The following is a 23345-nucleotide window of genomic DNA, read 5'->3' on the forward strand; positions in this document are numbered from 1 at the left end:
GCTGATTCAGTCTCTTCACTTGTTACAGGTTTGTTATGGCTTTTCTGTTCTTGATTCAGTTTATGTAATCCATGTGTTTTTAGCAGTTTGTCTGTTTCACCTAGATTACCTGATTAGTTGACGCAAAATAGTTTATAGCATTCTCTAATAACCCTTTTTATTTCTGCATGGTTGGTAGTGTTCTCATTTCATGCCTGATGTTAGTTATTTGCATCCTTTCTCTTTTTTTCCTTGTCAGTCTGGCTAAAGGCATGTCAACTTTGTCAGTCTTTTTAAGAATCAGCTTTTGCTTTGATTCTCTATTGTTTTTTCATCCACCCCCTTTTAAAATTTCCACAATAATCTTTATTTATTTTCTTCTGTCTTGGGTTTAGATTGCTATTCTGCTTCTAATTCCTAAAGGTAAAAGTTATTTTGAAATACTTTTTTTTTTTAAGTAGGCATTTGTAACATTCCTTTTGAGCCCCTGCCTTTGCTGCATGGCATACATTTTGACATCTAGTATTTTTTTATTCATCTCCAATTCCTTTGTGATTTTAATATTTTCAAATTCCCTTGTATTTTATTTTTGGTCTATTTGTTGTTTGAATGTGTTGTTTAATTTCTACATATTTGTAGATTTTCCTCTTTTCTTTCTGCTATTGATTTCTAGCTCCATTTCATTGTGTTTAGAGAACATACTTTGTAGATTTTAGTGTTTTTAAATTTATTGACAGGTTTATGGCCTAACATATGGTCTATCTGGGAATGTTTCATGTGTACTTGAGAAGAAGGTATATTCTGCTGTTTTAGAATACAGAATTTTATATAGGCTTTTTAGGTGTAGTTAGTTTACAGTGTTAAGACCTATATGTCCTTATTGACTTTCCCTCTAGATGTTTTTTTATCCACTATTTAAAGTGGAGTAATGAGTTGTCACCTATTATCATAACATTATCTATCTCTCTGTTTAGTTCTTTAATTGTATGCTTTCTATATTTTGGAGCTCTGTTATTTAGTGCATATATGTTTGTGATTGTTTTATATCTTTTGATAAACGTATTGTTTTGCCCTCCTTTTCTCTTGTGGCAATTTTTACCTTAAAGTCTTTTTCATCTGATATGATTATGTCTACCTCAGTTCTCTTTGGGTTCTTTTGGTTATATGGAATTTTAAAAAATCTTTTTACTTTTAACTTTTTTATCTTCGGATTTGAATAAGTCTTTTGTAGACAGCATATAGTTGCATAGTATTTTCTTTATTCATCCTGCCAATCTCTTTTTCTGAGTGGAGAGATTAATCCATTTACCTTTAGAGTAATTATTAATAAAGAAGGACTAATTTTGGGCACTGTTTTACTTTTTCTCTGTATATATTACATCTTTTTGTCTCTTGTTTCCTTTTTATTGTTTTCTTTCATGCTTAGTTGATTTTTTTGTAGCAACTCATTTTGATTCCCTTTTTTTTTGGTTTCTATTTTACTGGTTGTGTGTGTGTGTGTGTGTGTGTGTGTGTGTGTGTGTGTGTGTGTGTGTGTGTGTTTACCATGGGGATTACATATACCATTGTAAAGTTATAGCAATCTCATTTATATGTTACCAACTGTCTTTAATAGTGTACAAAAACTCTACTCCAGTACTCCTATAGAGTTCTATTCATGTACTTTGTTGTTTTTGTGGCAAATTACATCTTTATACATTGTGTGTTCAATGAAATAGATTTATACTTTCAAAATTTGTTTGTTTTGGAAATCTTGCAAGAAATAAAAACAGAATGAGAAGCCAAATAGGCAATAATATCATTTTTTATATTTGGCCACATATTTACCTTTACTGAAAATCTTTATTTCTTACATATCTTTGAGTTACTGTCTTGCATCCTTTCATTTTAATCTGAAGGACTCCCTTTAGCATTTCTTATAGGACAGACCTAGTAGTAATTAATTCTTTCAGTATTTGTTTCTCTCTGAATGACTTAATTTCCCAGTAATTGTTTAAGCACAGTTTTGCTGGCTATAAAATTCAAGGTTGATATTTTTATTTTAGTTCATTTAATATGTTATTCCATTGCCTTGGACCTACATGGTTTCTGATGAGAAATCAGCTTTCAGTCTCATTAAGTATCCCATGTATGTGATGTTTTACTTTTCTCTTGCTGCTTTTAAGATTTCTCTCTTTGTTTGGGACTGGGTTTCATGAATTTTATTATAATATATTGCAACACGAGTTCCTTGTGTTTGTCTTACTTGAAGTTCATTGAGGTTTTAGGATTTGTAGATTCATGGCTTTCATAAAAATTGATACTCTTTTGGTTATCATTTCTTCAAATATTATTTCCACCATTTCCTGATCTCTTCTACCAAAAATCCCATAATATGTATGTTGGTCTGCTTAATGAAGTCCTATTAGTCACTTTTTTCATCCTTCTTTCTTTCTACTCTTCAGACTCAAAACGTCATTGTTCTATCTTCTAGTTTTCTAATTCTTTCCTCTCCTGTACAAATCAGTTCTTGAACCCTCCAATGAAATTTTAAATTTCAGTTCTACTTTTTAGATTCAGAAATATTTTGTTTTGCTTCTTTTTTCCTCTTTAAATGATATACAGTAATTTACATATTTATAGGGTACATGTGAATGTTTGTTACATGCATAGAATGTGTAATGATCAAGTCAGGTTATTTGGGAGTTATCCATAACTTTGAGTTTTTATCATTTTTATATGTTGGTATTATTTTAAGTCCTCTCTTCTAGTTGCTTTGAAATATACATGGTATTGTTTTTAAGTATAGTCACAATTATCTGCTATCAAACATTACACCAACTTCTTATATCTAACTGCATGTTAGTACTCATAACCAACCTTTCTATATCACCACCTTGCCACTTCTCAGTCTCTGACATCTATTGCTCTATGCTTGTGATTGTGTGATTAAGGTTTTTTTTAGTTCCCACATATGGGTGAGAACATGCAATATTTGTCTTTCTGTGCCTGGGTTCACTTAACACAGTGACCTTCAGTTCTTTCTGTGCTGATGAAAGTGACATGATTTCATTTTTTTATGGCTGACTGGTATTTCATTATGTCTATATATCACTCTTTTTATTCATTCATCTGTTGATGGATACTTAGGATGATGCCATTTCTTTGCTGTTGTAAATAGTGCTAAGCATGCAAATGTAGGTATCCCTTTGTTATACTGATTTCTTTTTTTAGTGGTATATACTCAGCAGTGGGATTGCTATATTGTTTACTATATATAGATTTTTTAAAAAGAAATTTTCATATTCTGTTCCCTGTTGGATGTACTAAATTACATTCCTACCTGTAGTTTATAAGAGATTCCTTTTCTCTGCATGCTTGCCAGCATCTGCTATTTTTTGTCTTTTTAATAATAGCCATTATAACTGGTATGAGATTACATCTCATTGTGATTTTGATTTGGACTTAACTGATGATGAAATGATATTGAGCATTTTTCATATACCTGTTGGCCATGTGTGCATTTTTTTTTTTTTTTTTTAGAAATGTCTATTCATAGCCAGGCTCGGTGGCTTAGCCTGTAATCCCGTGCCTTTGGGAGGCTAAGGTGAGCGGATTGCCTGAGGCTGTGGGTTTGAGACCCGCCTGGGCAATGAGACCTCATCTCTGCAATAAATCAAAAAATCGGCTGGGCGTGGTAGCGCATGCCTGTAATTCCAGCTACTGGGAAGGGTGAGGCGGAAGGATCACTGGAGCCCAGCAGGTCGAGGCTGCAGTGGCCGGGAGTGGCCACTGAACTCCAGTCTGGGCGACAGAGTGAGACTCCGACTCAAAAAAAAAAAAAGAAATGTCTATTCATATTTTTTTGTGTGCATTTCTTAATTTTTTTTTCTGTTGAGATTTTTTAGTTCATTGTATATTCTGAAAATTAGTTCCCTGTTGAATGAGTAATTTACAGATATTTTAACCTATTCAAGAAGTTGTCTCTTCAATCTGTTTATTGTTTCTTTTGCTGTACAGAAGGTTTCTAACTTAATATAGTTCCATTTGTCTTCCATATTTGTTTTTGTTACATCTGCTTTTGAGTTCTTAGCCATAAAATCTTTGCGTAGTCCTGAAGAGTTTTCTGTATGTTTTTCTTTTAATAATTTTATATTTTCAGATCTTACATGTAAATCTTTAATCTATCTTGAATTGGCTTTTGCACATAGTGAGAGATAGGGATCCAGTTTCATTTTTCTGCCCATAAGTATCCGATCTTCTCAGCACCATTTATTGAAAAGGGTATCCTTTCTCCAATGTATATTCTTAGCTGCTTTATTGAAGATCAGTTGGGTATGAATAGGTAGATTTATTTCTGAGTTATCTACTCCATTTCATTGGTCTCTGTGTTTATACCATACTGTTGGTTACTATAGCCATGTAGTATGTTTCAAAGCAGGTAGTATGGTGCCTCCAGCTTTAGTCTTTTGCTCAGGATTACCTTGGCTATTCAGGATATTTTTTGGTTCCATATGGATTTCCGTATTATTTTTTTCTATATTTAATTTAATTAATTAATTAATTTTTATTTATTTATTTTTTTGAGTGGGAGTCTCACTCTGTCGCCCTGACTGTAGTGCAGTGGCCGCTCCCAGCCACCGCAGTCTCGACCTGCTGGGTTCCGGCGATCCTTCTGCCTCAGCCTTCCAAGTAGCCGGAATTACAAGCATGCGCTACCATGCCCGGCTGATTTTTTGACTTATTGTAGAGATGAGGTCTCGCTGTCCAGGCGGGTCTCGAACCCGCGGGCTCAGGCAATCCACTCACCTCAGCCTCCCAAAGGGCGGGATTACAGGCTGAGCCACCGAGCCCGGCTTCTATTTTTTATTTTAAATTTTTTATTTTAAAGATGTGGGGTATAATTTAGGGTTCAGTATACAAATGTTAGGCAGGTACCCTTTTTGATGAGATGTGCCCCCCATCCCCAGGAATTCCCACTACTTCCTAACTTTTTCTTATAGTATTTTGATAACTGATCAAGGTCTGCTTATGAGTGAGAACATGTGATACTTAGTTCTTTGTTTCTGTGATGAATCACTCAGTATTATAGACTCTACGTCCATTCAAATTGCTGTGAAGTCCATAGTTTTGTCCTTTGTGGCTGCATAATATTCCATCATGTATATGTACCACATTTTTAAAAAAAATGTTGGTATTGATAGGGATTGCATTGATTTGGCAATTTCTTTGTGCAGTGTGGTCATTTTGATGATTTAATTCTGATCCATGAACATGGGTTCTTTCCATTTGTTTGTGTCCTCTTCAATTTCTTTAATCAGTGTTTTATAGTTTTCTTTGTAGATTTTGTTGTTGTTTGTTTTTTTTGAGTCAAAGTCTCATTCTGTCACCAGGATGGAGTCCAGTGGGATGCTCATGGCCACTGCAGCCTCGACTTGCTGCACATAGGCAATCCTTCTGCTCAGACTTCCAAGTAGCTGGGAATACAGTGTGCACCACCACTCCCAGCTTGATGTATGCATGTATGTATGTGTGTATGTGTGTGTGTATGTATGTATGTATTGACTATAGAGATGAGCTCTTACCATGTTGCCCAGGCTGGTCTTAAACTCCTGGCCTTTGGCAATTCTCTCGCCTTTGCCTACCAAAGTGCTGGGATTACAGGCATGAGCCACCATGCCTGCCCTCTTTGTAGATATCTTAAATCTCCTTAATTAAATTTATTGTTAGATATCTTATTTTCTCTTTTGTAGCTATTTAAAATGAGGTTGCCTTCTTGATTTCTCTTTAGGCTAATTTGTTATTTGTGTATTGAAATGCTACTTTTTAAATATTGATTTGGTATTCTGCATCTTTATTGAATGTGTCTTATCAGTTATAATAGTTTTTTGGTGGAGTCCTTTGATTTTTCTAGATGCAATATGTTGTCTGCAAAAAGGGACAGTTTTACTTTCTTTTTTCCAATTTGAATGTCTTTGATTAATTTATCTTGCCTGATTCCTCTGACTAGGACTTCAAGTACTGTGTTGAATAGGACTGGTAAAGTGGGCATTTTTGTCTTGTTCAAGTTCTTAGCGGAAAGGCATTTGACTTTTCCCCATTCAGTATGATGTTAGCTATGGGTTTGTCATATATGGCATTTATTCTTTTGAAGAATGTTTCTTCTTTGCCTATTTGTTGAGAATTTTTATAATGAAGTTGTATTGAAATTTGTCAAATGCTTTTTTTTAATCCATTGGGATGACCAGATGATTTTGTACCTCATTTTATTGATGTGATTTGTCATGTTTATTGTTTTGTGTATATTGGATATCTTTGTGTCACTGGGATAAATCCTACTTGATCATGGTGTATTATATTTTTGAAGTACTGTTGGATTCAGTCTTCTGGTGTTTCTTGTGCATAATAGTGTCTGATGATCTTTTGTATTTCTATGGGGTCAGTTGTAATGTCTCCTTTTTTATTTTTTACTTTGTCAGTGTTGACTCTTCTCTTCCTTCTTATGGTTTGTTAGTAGTTTATCAATTTTGTTTATCTTTTTGAAAGATCAATTTTTCATTTTCTTGATCCTTTTTATTTTTTTTAAGTCTGTTTCATTTAATTTTCTCTGCTCTTTATTATTTCTTTTCTTCTGCTAATTTTAACTTTGGTTTGTTATTGCTTTTCTAGGTCCTTAAGGTCATTGTTAGATTGTTTATTTTCAATATTTCCCTTTTTATGTAGATGTTTATTGCTATAAACTTAGAACTGTTTTTGCTGTGTTCCACAGGTTTTGGTATATTATGTTTGCTTTTTTGTTTCATGAAAATTTTTGTTTTCAATCTTAATTTCTTCCTTGGCCCAAAGGTTGTTCAAGATCTTGTTAATTTTCATGAATTTGATTAGTGTTCAAAATTCTTCTAGGTATTGATTTATAGTTTTAGTCTCTTGTGGTCTGAGAAGATACTTGATATGATTTTGGTTTTTAAAAAGTGTTAAGATTTGTTTTGTGGCCCAATATGTCTATATTGGGGAATGTTCCAAGAGCGGATGAAAAGAACACATATTCCTGCAGTTGCTAGATGGAATGTTTCATGAATTTGTTATGTTTATTTGGCCTGCATTCTAGTTTAAATCCAATGTTTCTTTGTTGATTTTTTTGTGTAGAAGATCTGTCTAATACTGAGAGTGTGATGTTGAATTAGTGTATTTTCTATTTTATTCAGGGAGTTCCTCTGTTCCTCTTTCTTTAGATCTAATAATATTTGCTTTGTGAATCTGGGAACTCCAGCATTGGGTGCATATATATTTAGAATTGTTTTATCCTCTTGTTGGATTGATCACTTTATACTTATTCAATGACCTTTTTTGACTTTTTAAAAAAACTATTTTTTACTAAATTTTTAAGTTATCTGACATAAGAATAGCTTCTCTGCTTGCTTTTGGTTTCCATTTGCATGGAACATCTTTTTTCATACCTTCACTTTCAGTCTATGTATGTTTTCACAGGTAGAGTGCTTTTTTTGTACATGAGTTATAGGCGGGTCAGATATTTTTATCCATTCAGCCAGTTTATATATTTTAAATGAAGTAAAGTCTTCATTTAAAATCGACTTGCGTTTAAGGTTCTTATTGATTTGTGAGGTTTTGTTCCTGTCATATTTGAATTTTTTCTGGTTGTTTTATATATCATTTATCCCTTTATGTTTGTTTGTCTTATCAATTGTCTGTATGGTTTGTTGATTTTCTGTGGTGGTACCATTTGAGTCTTTTGTCTTTCTCATTTGTGTTGTTTGTTTTACCAGTCAGTTTTGTACTTTCTTGTGTTTTCATGATGGTAACTGCCATTGTTTCACTTCCAAATTTAGGACTCCCTTGAACCTTTCTAGCTTGAACCTTTCTTGTATGGCTGGTCTAGTGGTGATGAATTCCTTTAGCATTTTGTTGTCTGGGATAGACTATTTCTTCTTCATTTATGGGGAATCAATTTACTGGATACAATCTCTGGGTTGCAGTTTCCTCACCCCTCAGCACTTTGAGTATATCATTTCATTCTTTCCTTGGCTATAAGATTTCTGCTGACACATCTGTCTGATGAAGGCTCCTTTATAAGTCACTAGACACATTTCCTGTTTTTAGAATCTTCTCTTTGTCATGGACTTTAGACAGTTTGACTGTAATATGCCATGGAGAAGACCTTTTAGCATTTTGTATCTTTTTTGGAGATCGCTGGGCCTCCTGTATCTGTATGTCTAAATCTCTTGCTATACTTAGGAAGTTTTCGTCTGTCATTTCATTAAGTAGTTTTCAAACCCTTTTTGTTCTCTTGGGCTTTGAGGATACTGTTGATTTGTATATTTGGTTACTTTATGGTGCTCCATATATTATGGAGGTTTTGTTCATTCTTTTTTATTCTTTTTTTTTTTTTGTCTGACAGGTTTATTTCAAAAGGCCTACCTTCAATTTCTGAGATTATTTCTTCTGCTTAATATATAGTTTTTGGTGATGCTTTCAAGTGTATTTTCTATTTTATTCAGGGAGTTCCTCTGTTCAAGAATTTGTATTTGTCATTTTTTAAAATGGTATCTCTTTAGCAGATTTCTCATTTATATTCTGAAATGTTTTTTGAATTATTTAATTGTATTTCAGAATTGTCTTGCATCTTAGTGAGCTGCTTTTGTATCATAATTTTGGTTTCTTTTTTCTGGATATTGTAAATTTCTTTTTGAGTTGGATCTGTTGCTCAGTCTCTGATTGCCAGGTGGAACACAGAGTCTTATATGGGCTCAATTCATGGCTCCCCAAAACAATTACAATAGTAATATCAAAGATCATTGATCACAGATCATCACAACAGAATCAATAATGGTAAAAAAGTTTGAAACCTTGCAAGAATTACTAAAATGTGACACAGAGGCTCAAAGTGAGCACATGCAATTGTGAAAAATGACTCTGATAGACTTGTTCAACATGGTGTGGCCACAGACCTTTAATTGTAAAAAAAAATACACTGTCTTTGAAGCTCAATAAAGTGAAATGCAATAAAACTGGATATGCCTGTATATGTTGTAAGAGAAGAGTTTTATTCTTTTGTATGTGAATATCCAGTTTTGTTAACATCATTTGTTGAAGAGATTGTCCTTTATTGAATGATCATGGCACCTTTGTAGAAAATCATTTGGCCATATATATGAGTGCTTACTTCTGTGCTCTCTGAACACATTAGTCTCTCTAGCTACTTTTATGCCAGTACCATTGTTTTGATTAAATATAGCTTTTTTATGTTATGATATGGGGAAATGTGAGATCTTCAACTTTACTGTTGTCCTTCCAAATTGTTTGACTATTTAGTTACTCTTGAGATTCCATATAAATTTTAGGATGGCTTTTTCTATTTCTGCAAAAATTATATTGTTATTTTGATAGGATTTACATTGAATCTATAGATAACTATGGGTAGTACTGACATCTTAACAGTATTAAGTCTACTATTTCGGTAACACGGGATGTCTTTTCATTTATTTGTGTCATCTTTAATTTCTTTTCCCAGTGTTTTGTAATTTTCAGCATATAAGTCTTTGGCCTCTTTGATGAACTTTTTTCTTTTCAATGCTATTTTAAGTGATATTGTTTTCCTAGTTTTCTTTTTGTATTGTTCATTTTTTGTTTATAGGAACATAGCTGGTTTTTGTGTTTTGATTTTGTATCCTGCAACTTTGATGTTTTCATTTATTCTGTCTATTTTATTGGACTCATTATTAGGGTTTTTACATGTAAGATTATGTCATCTGTGAGTAAAGTTAATTTTACTCTGTTCCAGTTTGGATACCTTTCAGTTGTTTTTCAAGCCTTCTTGCTCTGGCTTTCTGGGATAGTTTTTGAAGCCAACTTTTAAGGTTTCTTCTTACCCAAGAGTGCTGCTCTACTAGCTATGTTTTCCCCTATGTCTGTTTTGATTTTTTTGAAGTTCACCTGGCTAATTTTTATTATACTCTATTGTTTACTTTCCTTCTTAGTATTACAATAAATGAAGTTCTACTATTTATTCTTGATTCTATTCTAGTAATTTAGGTCTATCATGAAAATTTTTCTAGGATTTTAAGCATATTGGGAAACTTGTTGTAGTAGTTTCTAATGACTTAAAAATATCTATTGTAGCCATCTGGAGCAGACATTTAGATTTTTATTCTCAAACCTGTCTATTTTCTAATCTGCCTTATCATAGTAAATAAAACCACCATTCACCTCTTTGCTCAGGCATATTCCTGGGAAAGATCTTTGCTTTCTATCTTTGTCTTGCCTACCCCACAGACAAATGATCAATAAATCTTGTCATTTCTGTCTTCAGAATATGTCTTGAATCTGATTCTTCACCCCTCTTTTATTACTTGTCAAGCCACCATCAGCTTTGGTTGGATTAAAAATTGGTTCCGGCCAGGCTCAGTGGCTCAACCTGTAATCCCAGCACTTTGGGAGGCTGAGGCGAGTAGATTGCCTGAGCCTGCAGGTTCGAGACCCACCCGGGCAACTTGGAGAGACCTCGTCTCTACAATAAATCAAAAATTAGCTGGGGGTGGTAGCGCGCACCTGTAGTTCTGGCTACTTGGATGGCTGACATGGAAGGATCGCCAGAGCCCAGCAGGTGGAGGCTGCGGTGGCCAGGAGCGGCCACTGCACTCCAGCCTGGGCGATGGAGTGAGACTCCCACACAAAAAATAAAAAATAAAAAAAAATAATGGTCCCTCTGTTTCTACTCTTGATGCCAACTGTTTTTTTTAGTAATACAGCTGCCTGATTGTTCCATTTTAATTTCATGATATCTCTTTTGGTATGTTAAATATATTTATTTATAGTTCTTTTGAAATGGTTCCAGTATTTGCATTTTGCTAGGTAGTGCTTATTTTCTACTGTTCACTTTGTTGACTCTCCTTTTGCAGCTTAGCAAAGGGTTAGGCATGAATGGGAATATTTTAATACCCTCTGTTTCCACCCTAGTGTTCATGTCCTTTTTAATAAATTTTGAGGTTCCTAGGAATCATCTAGCGCTCCAATAGCTCTTTTTTTTGAGTCTAGGGGCTCTTGTTCCTCTCTGGTAATTTGACCTAAGTCGGGTTGAATCTTGAAATGAGCAGATTTTCCCAGACACTCTCTTTGGTGCTTTAAACATTTTCTTCTATGTCAGTAGGCCACAATCACAAACTTTCTGTGTCTTTTTAAGAGTATGAGACACCTCCTAGAGTTCCCAGTTTCATTTTCAGATTTTGGATTCTTTATCTTAACAGTGCATTTAGTCTTAACTACCTCTGAATATAATGGGGCATAGAGATATAAAGGTATTTACTTAGCTCTCACTTATTACTTTGTTCTCCAGGCCCATTGGCATAGTTGTTTTGAGTATTTTAAGTTTTTAAAAAGGTCTTCTTTCTCTTCCTCCCTCCCTTCCTCCTTCTCTCTGTTCCCTTCTTCCCTCTCTGTCTCTCCTTCCTCCATTTATTTGTCTATCAATGTATCTACCTATCATTGCTTTTGTGTGAATAAATGGGAATTTTTTTTTCTCCATTTTTTTATTATAAAGATGTGGGGTACAGTTCAGGGTTAAATATACAAATGCTGATTATGGAGGTACCCTTGTTGATGAGGTATGCCCCTCCTGCCCTAGCAGTTTCCCTCAACTGCCAATCCAACTCCCCTCCCCTTACAGTTTCCCACTATTGCCAATCCCTTTCTTATAGTATATTTCTAATGTTTTACCTCTAAAACCTGCTGTTCATGTTTAGAAAAAATGAATGTATAATGATTATATGGGCAGACTCTATGATCATTCTCTAAATCATTTTTTATTTAAAAAAAATTTTTAAAATTTGATGTAGGCCGGGTGCAGTGGCTGAAGCCTGTAATCCCAACACTTTGGGAGACAGAGCCAAGAGGATTTATTTAATTAAATAAAATTAAATAATACACAAAGATAATTAAAATTAGTTTAGTAATATATTCTTTAAAATATACATCAAATTTTATTGTTTATTTATTTATTTATTTAGAGCTGGAGTCTCACTCCTTTGCCCAGGCATGCTCATGTTCTTTGTTTCTGTGATAGATCACTCAGTATTATAGACTCCATCCAAGTTAGCAACATACTTTAACAGTATTAATTAATCGTGGTGCTGTTGTCATGAAACAGGTGTCCTCAACATTGTAGGTTGAAAAACAAGTAAGTATAAGGTCTTTGGAAAGCAGTAAACCAATAAAAATCAAGAATATTGGAAAGTTTATTTCCTTTGATCTGGAATTCCTTTTTTTTTAGAATACTAATTTTGTTTGTTTATTTATTTATTTATTTAGAGTTGGCATCTCACTCTGTCACCCAGGCACGCTCGTGGCCACCACAGCATTGACCTGGTGGGCTCAGGCATTCCTTTCACCTCAGCTTTCCAAATAGTCTGACCTACTGGCACGTGCTACCATGCCTGGCTAATTTTTTTATTTATTGTAGAGAGGAGGTCTCACCAAATTGCGTAGGCTGGTCTCAAACCCGCAGACTCAGGCAATCCTCTTGCCTCAGTCTCCCAAAGTGTTGGGATTACGGGCTTGAGCCACTGTGTCCTGCCTCCCTCGAATTTTAAAGTTGTTCTTAAGATAAAGATTTAGAGAATGATCGGGGGAAAGAGGACAGCTTTGTTTCAGTCAAGATAATGATTGACTCTCAAGCATTAGAAAACTGTTTTGGTTTTTTTCAGTACTATTCTTTTTTCTCTGAGTTTATTCTGCACTTAATAGAGAAACAGTGAAATAAACATATCCACCATTTGCTCTGATTAATATTTAAGTAATTGAACTCTCTAATGAATATCTATTGTCCAATAATTTCTTTATAATAATTTTAATAACTAAATTTGTGTACAGATGTTCAAGTTTACTTGTTGCATATTCTTAACTTTCAGACCAAGAAACCATTATATGTTTTTTATTTCTGAAAAAAAAAATGACTGGTGTTAGAGTTTATTGTGCATGTTAAAAATTTTCTAATTAAGTGAAAAAAATTAAAAGTGTGATTTTTTTTCTTTGTCATTTAGTAGAATAATTAAATATAATAGATTTTTTGTATTTCTTATTTATTACATTTTTTGATTATGATAATGCTCTAATTTCAGGCATTTGAAGACAATTTAATTGAAGCAAGGAAAGAAATTGAAGAATCACAAAGTAAATATAATGCTCTATCATTACAGTTTAATGATAAACAGACTGAACTTATCCAGAAGGATATGGATATTACCCTGGTCAGGCAAGTATATCCAATTTTTAATTTAACCTTATAGAAATGTCACTGGTCACTCAGAATAACAACATTTATGTTTATTTTTAACATGCCAAGATAGCAGCAATAGGGTTTTTTTTTTTTTTGAGTATTACATTGGTGCATTGAAAATCTGGAATCATAACACTAAATTGGAAACAGTTAGGGGGAAGAATCTACAGGATTAGAAGAGCATGTTCAAGGAATACCCTTATTTCCATCTTTAACAAGGTTCATTGTATTCATTTGCTGTTTTCTCCTGAAATTTCTAGCCATGTGTTTTATGGTATTCATATTGTTGTAATAAGCAATAATAACTGAAACACAATTTTAACTTTTAATTGTATGTTTTATAATGTTTTAGCTTGTGAAATATTCTTACTATATCAATGTAATTGATTTTATAATACTATCCATAAAGTAGGATTATTTGAAAAAGTAAGCATAGTACACTTGTGTTTCTAAGTGTTTTGAAATATGTTAAAACTGACTATTAATGTACTTCATAATTACCTTTTTCTCAAAAGAGGATTAAAAAGAATAAATTAAGATGGGACTTTTGCTTGGTTCACAGTTTAATATATATTAACATATATATATATATAAATATATGCATGTTGCACATGTATGTGTGCATATTTATGTATGTATGTATTTATTTTGGTAGCACCAGAACATGAAATTTAAGGTGTGCTTATAGAGGTGTATATATACATTTATTACACATATATACATATTTGCACATGTATGTGTATATGTATACATATATGTATTTATTTTGGCATCACCAGAGCATGAAATGGAATGTATGCTTGTAGAGGTATAGAATGTGTATTCTGTGGTTGTTGGGTGGAATAATCTGGAGGTATCTGTTAAGTCCATTTGGTTGAGTATCATGTTTAAGTTTTGGGTCTCCTTGTTGATTTTTTGCCTTGATGATCTACCTAGGACTATTAGTGGGGTATTCAAGTCCCCTGCTATAATAGTGTTAGAGTCTATATCTTTTTTTAGTTTACTTAGTAGTTGTTTTATGAATGCTGCTGCTCCTGTGTTGGGTGCATATATGTTTAGGATGGATATTTCTTGTTGATGAATTGAAACTGTTATCATTATGTAGTATCCTTTTGTGTCTTTTTAATTTTTATACCTTAAAGGTTGTTTTGTCTGATATTAAGATCATGAATCCTGCCTTCTTTTGTAATCCTTTTGCCTGTAAACTCATTTTCCATCCTTTAACTTTGAGTCTCTGTGTGTCCCTTGTGGTGAGATGAGTTTCTTGGATGCAGTAAATAATTGGATCATGATTTTTTATCATTTTATCATGATCCAATTATTATTATTGCCATTCTGAGTCTTTTCAGTGTTGCATTTAGTCCATTCACATTCAGGCTGATTATGGAAATGTGACTGTTTATCCCTGTCATGAGGTTCTTATGAAGTTTTTTCTTGGCTTGTTTTCTTTTGACTTTGGGGTTGATGTATGTATGTATTTTCATGTGCTGTATTTTCTGTTGATTCTGTGCTCTGCTGTTCTCTTGGGAAGTGTGTGGTCATTCTTTTTTTTTCTTTTGCCTGTGCTTAATACCTTTTTCAGTGTCTCCTGTAGAACTGGTCTGGAAGTTGCATAATCTCTTAGGAATACACATTCTACTCATCATCACATGGAACATACTCCAAGATCGATCACACCCTTGGCTATAAATCAAGCATAAACAAATTCCATAAGGTTGAAATCTTGCCATGCACCTTTTTAGTTCACAGTGGAATAAAAATAAATATCAACAAGAACAAAATTTCCCCAAAGCCCACAAAGACATTGACACTAAACAGCATGATGCTGAACAGCTACTGGTTCAACACTGAAATCAAAGCAGAAATTAAAAGATTCCTGAAAACAAAGGAAAATGAAGAAACATCTTACCAAAACCTCTGGATGCCATGAAAGCAGTTCTAGAGGGGAATTTATATCTCTACAAATACACATCAAGAAAATCGAAAGATCACAAGTGGATAGCCTAACAAATCACCTGAGGGACCTGGAAAGAGAAGAACACCAAAACCCCAACTTTAGCAGAAGAATCCAAATCACTAAAATAAGGGCTCAAATATGGGACACAGAAGACAAAAACATCATAGAAAACATCAACAAAATAAAAAGCTGATTCTTTGAAAGAATTAACAAGATTGATGAACCCCTAGCCAGAATGACCAAGGAAAAGAGAGAAAAAGCCCAGATAAACACATTCAGAAATACAAAAGACCAGATCACAACTGACCCTGAAGAAATACAAAAGATTATCAGAGATTACTATATACACCCGTATGGAAACAAAACCTAAATGAAGTGGAGGAACTTTGTGACATCATAACAACCTCACAAGATTGAAGCAAGAAGACATTGAGACACTAAATAGACCAGTAGCAACCCAGGAAGTTGACTCTGTCAAATGAAAGCTACCTCCAAAAAAGAGCCCTGGACTGGATGACTTTCCAGCAGAATTCTACAAAACGTACAAGGAGGAGCTGATACCAATCCTATTGAAAGTATTCCAGGCAATTGAGAAAGATGGAATTCTCCCCAAATAATTTTACGAAGCTACCATCACATTGATACTCAAACTGGGTAAAGGTCCAACAAAAAAGAGAACTACAGGCCAATACTCCTCATGAACATAAATGCAAAAATCCTCAATAAGATTCTAGCAAATTGTATCCAAAAACACAACTCAAAAATCATCCGCCATGACCAAGTAGTCTTCATCCCCTGGATGGAGGGCTGGTTCAACGTTCACAAGACCACAAATGTAATTAAATACATCTACAGATGTAAAAACAAGAACTACATGATTGTCTCATTAGATACAGAAAAAGCTTTTGACAAAATCCAGCATCCCTTCTCGATAAAAACCCGAAAACACCTAAGTATAGAAGGAACATGCCTCAAAATAGTAAGTGCCATTTATGATAAACCCACCACTAACATATTGCTAAATGGACAGAAACTGGGAACCTTTCCCCTGAAAACAGGAACAAGACAAGGCTGCCCACTCTTACCCCTCTTGTTCAACATTGTGTTGGAAGTCCTAGCTAGGGCAATTAGACAAGAGAATGAGATCAGACATATACAAATAGGAAAAGAGGAAGTCAAGTTATCTTTCTTTGCTTATGATGTGATCCTGTACCTTGAAAATTGAAGAGAATCTGTCAAAAACCTGCTTGCACTGATAAATAACTCTGACAAGGTCTCGGTACAAAATAAATGTGCAAAAGCCAGTTGCATTCCTGTACGCCAACAACAATCAGGCAGCGACCCAAATTAAAAGCACAATCCCATTCACTATAGCCACCAAAAAAAAAAAAAAAGAAATACCTCGGCATCTTCCTAACCAGAGAAGTGAAAGACATTTACAATGAGAACTACAAAACGCTGCTCAAAGAAATCCAAGACACAAACAAATGGAAAAATATTTCATACTCATGGATGGGAAGAATCAACATTGTTAAGAGGTCCATCCTACCAAAGCAATCTACAGATTCAATGCAATACCCTTAACTTACCAACATCATTCTTCTGAGACCTGGAAATGACAGTACAGAAATTCACAAGGAAACATAAACGACCAAGAATAGCTAAAACAATCCTTAGCAAAAGAAACAAAGCAGGAGGCATCACACTTCCAGACTTCAAAGTTTAATATAAGGCTACAGTAATCAAAACAGCCTGGTATTGGTATAAATACAGGCATATCGACCGATGGAACAGAATAGAGATTCCAGAAGAAAAACCTCAATTTCTCAACCAATTCATCTTTGACAAAGCCTCCACCAACAATCACTGGGGAGAGGAGAACCTATTCAGTAAATGGTGCTGGGAAAACTGGCTGATCACATGCAGAAGATTGAAACAGTACCCCTACATATCACCATACACAAAAATTAACTCGAAATGGATCAAAGACCTAAATGTAAAACCTCAAACTTTAAAAATCTTTGAAAACGCAGGAGACACCCTTATGGAAATTGTAATTGACAACCATTCCTGATCAGAACCCTAAGTGCCCGTACCATGAGATATATGATAGACAAGTGGAACCTCACCAAACTGATGAACTTCCTCAAAGCAAAAGAAACCATCAAGAGAACAGGGAGAGAGCCCTCAGAATTGAAAAAAAATATTTACCAACTGTATATCTGACAAAGGCTTAACTTCTAGGATCTACAAGGAGTGCAAATGTGCTAAAAGAAAAAAAAAACCAGCCCCATTAAAATGTGGGGGAAAGACATGAATAGACACTTCTAAGAAGATTTACGGGCAGCCAACAGACACATGAAAAAGTGCTCAGCCACATGAAAAAGTTCTCATCATCAGAGAAATGCAAAAAGTTCTCATCAGAGAGAAATGCAAAAAGTTCTCATCATCAGAGAAATGCAAAAAGTTCTCATCATCAGAGAAATGCAAAAAGTTCTCATCATCAGAGAAATGCAAAAAGTACTCAGCCACATGAAAAAGTTCTCATTATCAGAGAAATGCAGATCAAAACCACATTGAGATACCACCTAACCCTAGTAAAAATGGCTATCATTAATAAAACAGACAACAGCAGATGCTGGTGAGGATGTGGAGAAAAAGGAACGCTTTTGCACTGCTGGTGGGAATACACACTAGTGCAGCCTTTTTGGAAGATTGTGTGGCGATTTCTGAAAGAACTAGAAATTGATCTTCCATATGACCCAACAATTCCCCTATTGGGAATATCCCTGGAGGAACTCAAATCATTCTACAAAAAAGATACCTGCATATGTATGTTTGTTGCAGCTCTATTCACAGTAGCAAAAAACATGGAACCAACCATGTTGCCCATTAAAGCTGGACTGGATTAAAAAAATGTGGGTACATATACACAATGGAATATTATGCAGGTATAAAGAAGGACAAACAGATGTACTTTGTAGTAACTTGGATGGATTTAAAGTCGATCATAGTTAGTGATCTATTACAGAAGCAAAGAACAGAGTACCATATGTTCTCACTCGTAAGCGGACCTTGATCAATTATGATACTATCAGAAAGGGATTGGCAGTAGTGTGAAACTGTCAGGGGAGGGAGGTGGGATTGGCAGTTGAGGGAAACTGCTAGGGGAGGGAGGGGCACACCTCATCATCAAGTATACTTGCATGTCATTGTTTGAATACCTAAAACTGAATTGTACCCCACATCTTTAAAATTTAAAAAAGAAAATAATATGGTATCTCATTTTAAAAAAAGAAAAAAAAGCAACTAGTTTTCTGTTATACTACTGTGAAAGAAAATTGTAGTCATTAGTCAAAAAAGTGAATAAAATAGGTTATAAACGTTTCTTGCTTAATTTATTTCTAGCTATTTCATGTTTTTTTCCTTGCTATTTTAAATGGAAGTTTTCCTTCCCATGTAGTTTCTAAACCATTTTTCTTTTATTGTTTACCGTTTTTCTGTGCAATTTTTAAGAGGATAAAGTGTTCACTGTTATTTTGTTTCTATGAATTGTAGTTTTTGCTTTTTTCTGTTTAATTTTTTTGCCTTGAATTTTCATTCCTCTGAAATTATTTTTTTTGCCTTGAGTTTTCATTCCTCTGAAATTAATATTGCTACTTTTGCTTCACTTCTGTTTACATTTGCATGGTAATTAATGAAATGAGGATATAATTATTTTGGGATAAATGATAAATGTGAATAATATGAAAAATACTCCCAGTACAGAAAAGTATGAAGATGTTAAAGGAAAAAAAATTACACTAAAAACACAACCCTAGAGAAATAACAGCCATTACAATTTTGTGAGCAACATTCTAGATATACATTGACGATTGGGTCAATGGAAGTTTTTAGGCAAAAGGGACTATATTGCAAGTGTTCTTTAGTAACTAATAACTTCAGTTTTTTAATAAAGAAGAGCTGTAAGGTTCTTTGATATGAAATTGAGGGAATCATTAAATCTCAGATAATAGTTTCTTGTCTATTAGAAACACTTCTTAAAATTTTTCTAAAGCTAAGAACAAACTGACTTGGAAAACTGGAGGTTCATGTTATTTTGTTGTTTGTTTAAAACTGCATTTCATCTTTAGTTGGTTTTGACTCTGGCAATTCAGCACATAAATTCAATCATTTTAACTCCCCTCAATTTCTGTCTCAAGAATTATAGCATTTGTCTCCTCTTGTGTAACTACAATGTGCAGTTCACAATAGGGTTCTCGCTCATGTGAGGATCTTATGCTACCATGAATCTGACAGAAGACAGAGCTCTGCTTGCTTCCTGCTCACATCTTGCTGTGTGTCTTGTGTTCTAACAGGATACAGATCAGTACTTGTCCATGGGCCAGGGGTTGGGGACCCCTGCCTTAGATAGTATTACTGCTGTCATTTGGATATTTTTTCCATCTAAAGCTCATGTTGAAATTTAATCCTCAATGTGGCAATATTGGAAGACGGGGCCTTTAAGAGGCAATCGGGTCATGAGGGCAGTGCCCTCATGAATGAATTAATCCATTCATGGATTAATGAGTTATCATGAAGGTAGGACTAGTGGCTTTTTAAGAAGAGGAAGAGAGACCTAAGCTGTCATGCTCAGCCCCATTACCTTGTAATGCCTAATTCTACCTCAGGACTCTGCAGAGTCCCCATCAGCAAGAAGACCCTCACCAGATGTGGGCTTTTGATCTTGGACTTTTGTAAGAATAACTGTAAGAAATAAGTTCTTTTTCTTTATAAATTACTCAGTTTTATGTATTCTGTAATAAGCAACAAAAAAGGACTAAAATAATCACTATAACTGAAAAATCATTAGAATTATCTTTTAGCAAAACATTTTCTGCAGAACTTAATGCCTTTCTTGAGATGGGAAGAAGTTTGTTGATACTCACTATCCTTTCAGCTCACCTCATATTTTCCTTTTTTCCTTTTCATCTGTATGTAGAATAACTTCTCAAGTTTGAGCCTAACAATTAATTTTATTTTTTCACACTTGGATTTTGCTTGTAATGACTCTCACTATGGATTTTAATGATATTATGGTATTTAAAAAATCTTATAACAATTTTTAATATGCTATCCTTTTCACTTAATCAATTCAACAACTGTTTTCAGATAGCCTAGAATACAGAACCTGAGTCAGGGATTAAGTACTGATTACTTACTTGGGAAATTCAGTTCCAATGCAGAGTGAGTGAAAGAACACAAATATGAGTCAGGAAATGACAAAAATAAATTTCAGGTAATGTCTTGTTATCCTGGCCAGTGCTTTGTAATGAACCATGAAGATATCAAGTGCATTAAAGTATCCACCCAGTTGGTTCTGGGCAGAGAAACCATGACCTAGAGCAGTCTATCAGATGGAAGAAGTTAATTTATCTTTCTGATTTCCTTTGGTATTTGTCTTCCATTGGCTCAAGTTTGCTCTTCATATCATGCCCTGTGTTATAGCATTTTTTATTCTGGCATGAAAGTGGTACAAGGAGACAAGATTGTAGGTACACAACTGGTTGTCCTCAAGTGACAGAGCTGTGTGGAGCTGTATAAATTTGGTAGGCTGATCTGGCAATCAGTAAGTGAGGCAGAGCAAGGGTCTCAAGAGAAGGTGAGGCAGAGCAAGGCACTCAAGGGTCTAGGAGCCAGGGAGGATGCATCTGATATAACAAGTACTTCCTAAAGGATGGGAGCTTCCTAGGTACTCTGTTTATAGCAGTGAAAAATAAATCCCTGCCTTCACAGAGAAGCTCTCACATCTTGGCTTTGTATTGCTATTTCACAGAGGTATAATGGCTTATTTTTCCTATTTCACTTATCTTCTAAGTTCTTCAGTAACTCCTACTCAGAGATGTACATTTCCTCTGCATATACACAGTGAAATTTCTTTTTTCTTCAAGTTTATTTCCCCTTACTCTCTTCTTAAGATTACCTGTTTGCTTTTCTTTATTTGTTTTCAAATGAGGAAAGGTCTGGACAAATTCAGTGTTTTCTGGTGGTCCAGAAGTATGAGTTTTATAAGCCTTTTTTGTTGCATACTTTGATACTAATCAAGTTCCATTTTGTATATTTGAAACGTTGGTGTATATAGCATCTACTTTTCAGAGGGTGATGTGGGGAGACAAAGAGAAAGAAACATCTATGTAAGGTAAGGTTATGCTTCCATTCCACTTGCTGAGAGTATGCCCAGAAAATAGCATGAGATGGCAGATAAAAATGTGCTTTTTCCCTCAACTGATTTTTAATTGGCAAGGACTAGCATCTCACCACTTGATGTAGTTTGGATGGTTGTCCCCTCAAAATCACATATTGAAATGTGAACCCCAGTGTTGGAGGTGGAGCCTAGTGGGAGATGATTGGATCATGAGAGTGGATCCATCATGAGGGGCTTGCTGCCACTCTTGTGGTCTAATGTGTGAGTTTTTGCTCTGTTAGTTCACACTAGAGTTGGTTGTTTAAAAGAGCCTGGCACCCCTTCTTCCGCTCTTGCTTTGGCTCTGGCCATGTGGTATACCTGCTCTCTCTCTGCCTTCCACCATGATTGTAAGCTTCCTGAAGCCTCAGCAGAAGCCCAGCAGGTGCTGGTACCATGCAGAACCATAAGCCAAAATGAACCTCTTTCCTTTATAAATTACCCGGCCTCAGGTATTTCTTTATAGCATTGCAAAATGGACTGATAACATTGCTTCTCACTGTGTTTCTTATGACTAAAAATACATATATTTTGTTGCACATTATTCTTTAAATGCAAATCAGCTGCTGAGTCTGACCCTACTTCTTCATACCAGTCAGACTGGCTATTATTAAAATGTCAAAAAACAATAGACATTGACAAAGTTGTGAAGAAAAGGGAATGCTCATACACTGTCAATGGGAATGTAAACTAGTGCAACCCCTGGGGAAAGTAGTTTGGTAATTTCTTAACAAACCGATAATAGATTTACCATTCAACCCAGCAGTCACACTACTAGGTTCCCAAAGGAGCATGAATAGTTCTACCAAAAAGACACCTGTATTCATTTGTTTATCAAAGCGCTATTCACAATAGCAAAGACATGGATCCAAATCAGGTGCCTATTGAGAGTGGAGTAGATAAGAAAATGTGGGACATATACATAGTGGAATACTATGCAGCCATAAAAAAGATTGAAATTATGTCCTTGGCAGCAACATGGATGTAGCTGGAGGCCATTGTTGTAAGTGAATTATCTCAGAAATACAAAACTGAGTATCAAATTTTTTCACTTATAAGTGGGAACTAAACACTGGGTACACACAGTCATAAGGATGAGAACAAGACACTGGGGACTACTAAAGGGAAGAGAGAGGGCAGGGGATAAGGGTTGAAAAACCACCCATTGAGTACCGTGCTCACAAGCTGCGGTTGGGCTTAGTAGAAGCCCAAACTTCATCATCACACAATATATCTTTGTAACAAACCTACACACGTACCTCTTGAGTCTAACATCAGAGAAATAGGAAATGTCTTCTAACATTGGAAGAAAAGTAAGTTTGCCATGCTTTTCATTGTGTCAAAAGATTGTATGTTTTACCTTCATCACATCTCCTTTCTAAATGCAACATTTACTTAGGTCTCCTGGCTAACGTATATCTTAAAATATGGAATTTTCTTCTACACTACTGCTTATTGTTTTGATAATTTTTGCTGGTGTTATTCTTGAAAAGTGGCAATACTCGCATACATTTTTACTATGGGTCCTCTCCCCCTCCTCTTGTATTACATTTCCTGAAGACATTATGCCATTATTGGTTCTCTTCTCTGTCCTTTCCCATCTTGGACTGTTATTTTCTGCAAGTTTCAGCTTTTTGAATAGTTATTGGAAAATTACATATGTACGTATACCTGTAAGAGTGCAAGGGTTGTGACCAGAATTTCCAGTTTTATATGTCTATATCACATAGCACTCACTACCACAGGAATCTGGAAACCTCTATCCTAGAGACGTGGTTCTCTTTGGACTCTTAATGTCATTGTTACCACCAACGGTTCATTTGTCCTTCTGCTGACCAATTTCACTCTGAGTAGGTTGGAAGGTTGGTTTTCCCTTCTTTTACTCTCCTTCCTGCTGACTTTCTCGTCTCATCATTTCC

General features: G+C 34.8%; 1 protein-coding gene across 1 annotated transcript in view; it reads left to right on the plus strand.

Annotated features, from left to right (window-relative positions):
- LOC103262414 (centlein-like) overlaps nt 1–23345 on the plus strand; it is a 173328-nt gene that overhangs the window by 81973 nt on the left and 68010 nt on the right. The window contains exon 6 of the mRNA XM_008060037.2: nt 13089–13222. Coding sequence (XP_008058228.1) covers nt 13089–13222 — 134 coding nt within the window. The remainder of the gene's footprint in view (nt 1–13088; nt 13223–23345) is intronic.

The sequence above is a fragment of the Carlito syrichta genome, unplaced genomic scaffold, assembly GCF_000164805.1.
Source record: "Carlito syrichta isolate Samal-C Ts95f unplaced genomic scaffold, Tarsius_syrichta-2.0.1 Scaffold304486, whole genome shotgun sequence".
NCBI lineage: Eukaryota > Metazoa > Chordata > Mammalia > Primates > Tarsiidae > Carlito > Carlito syrichta.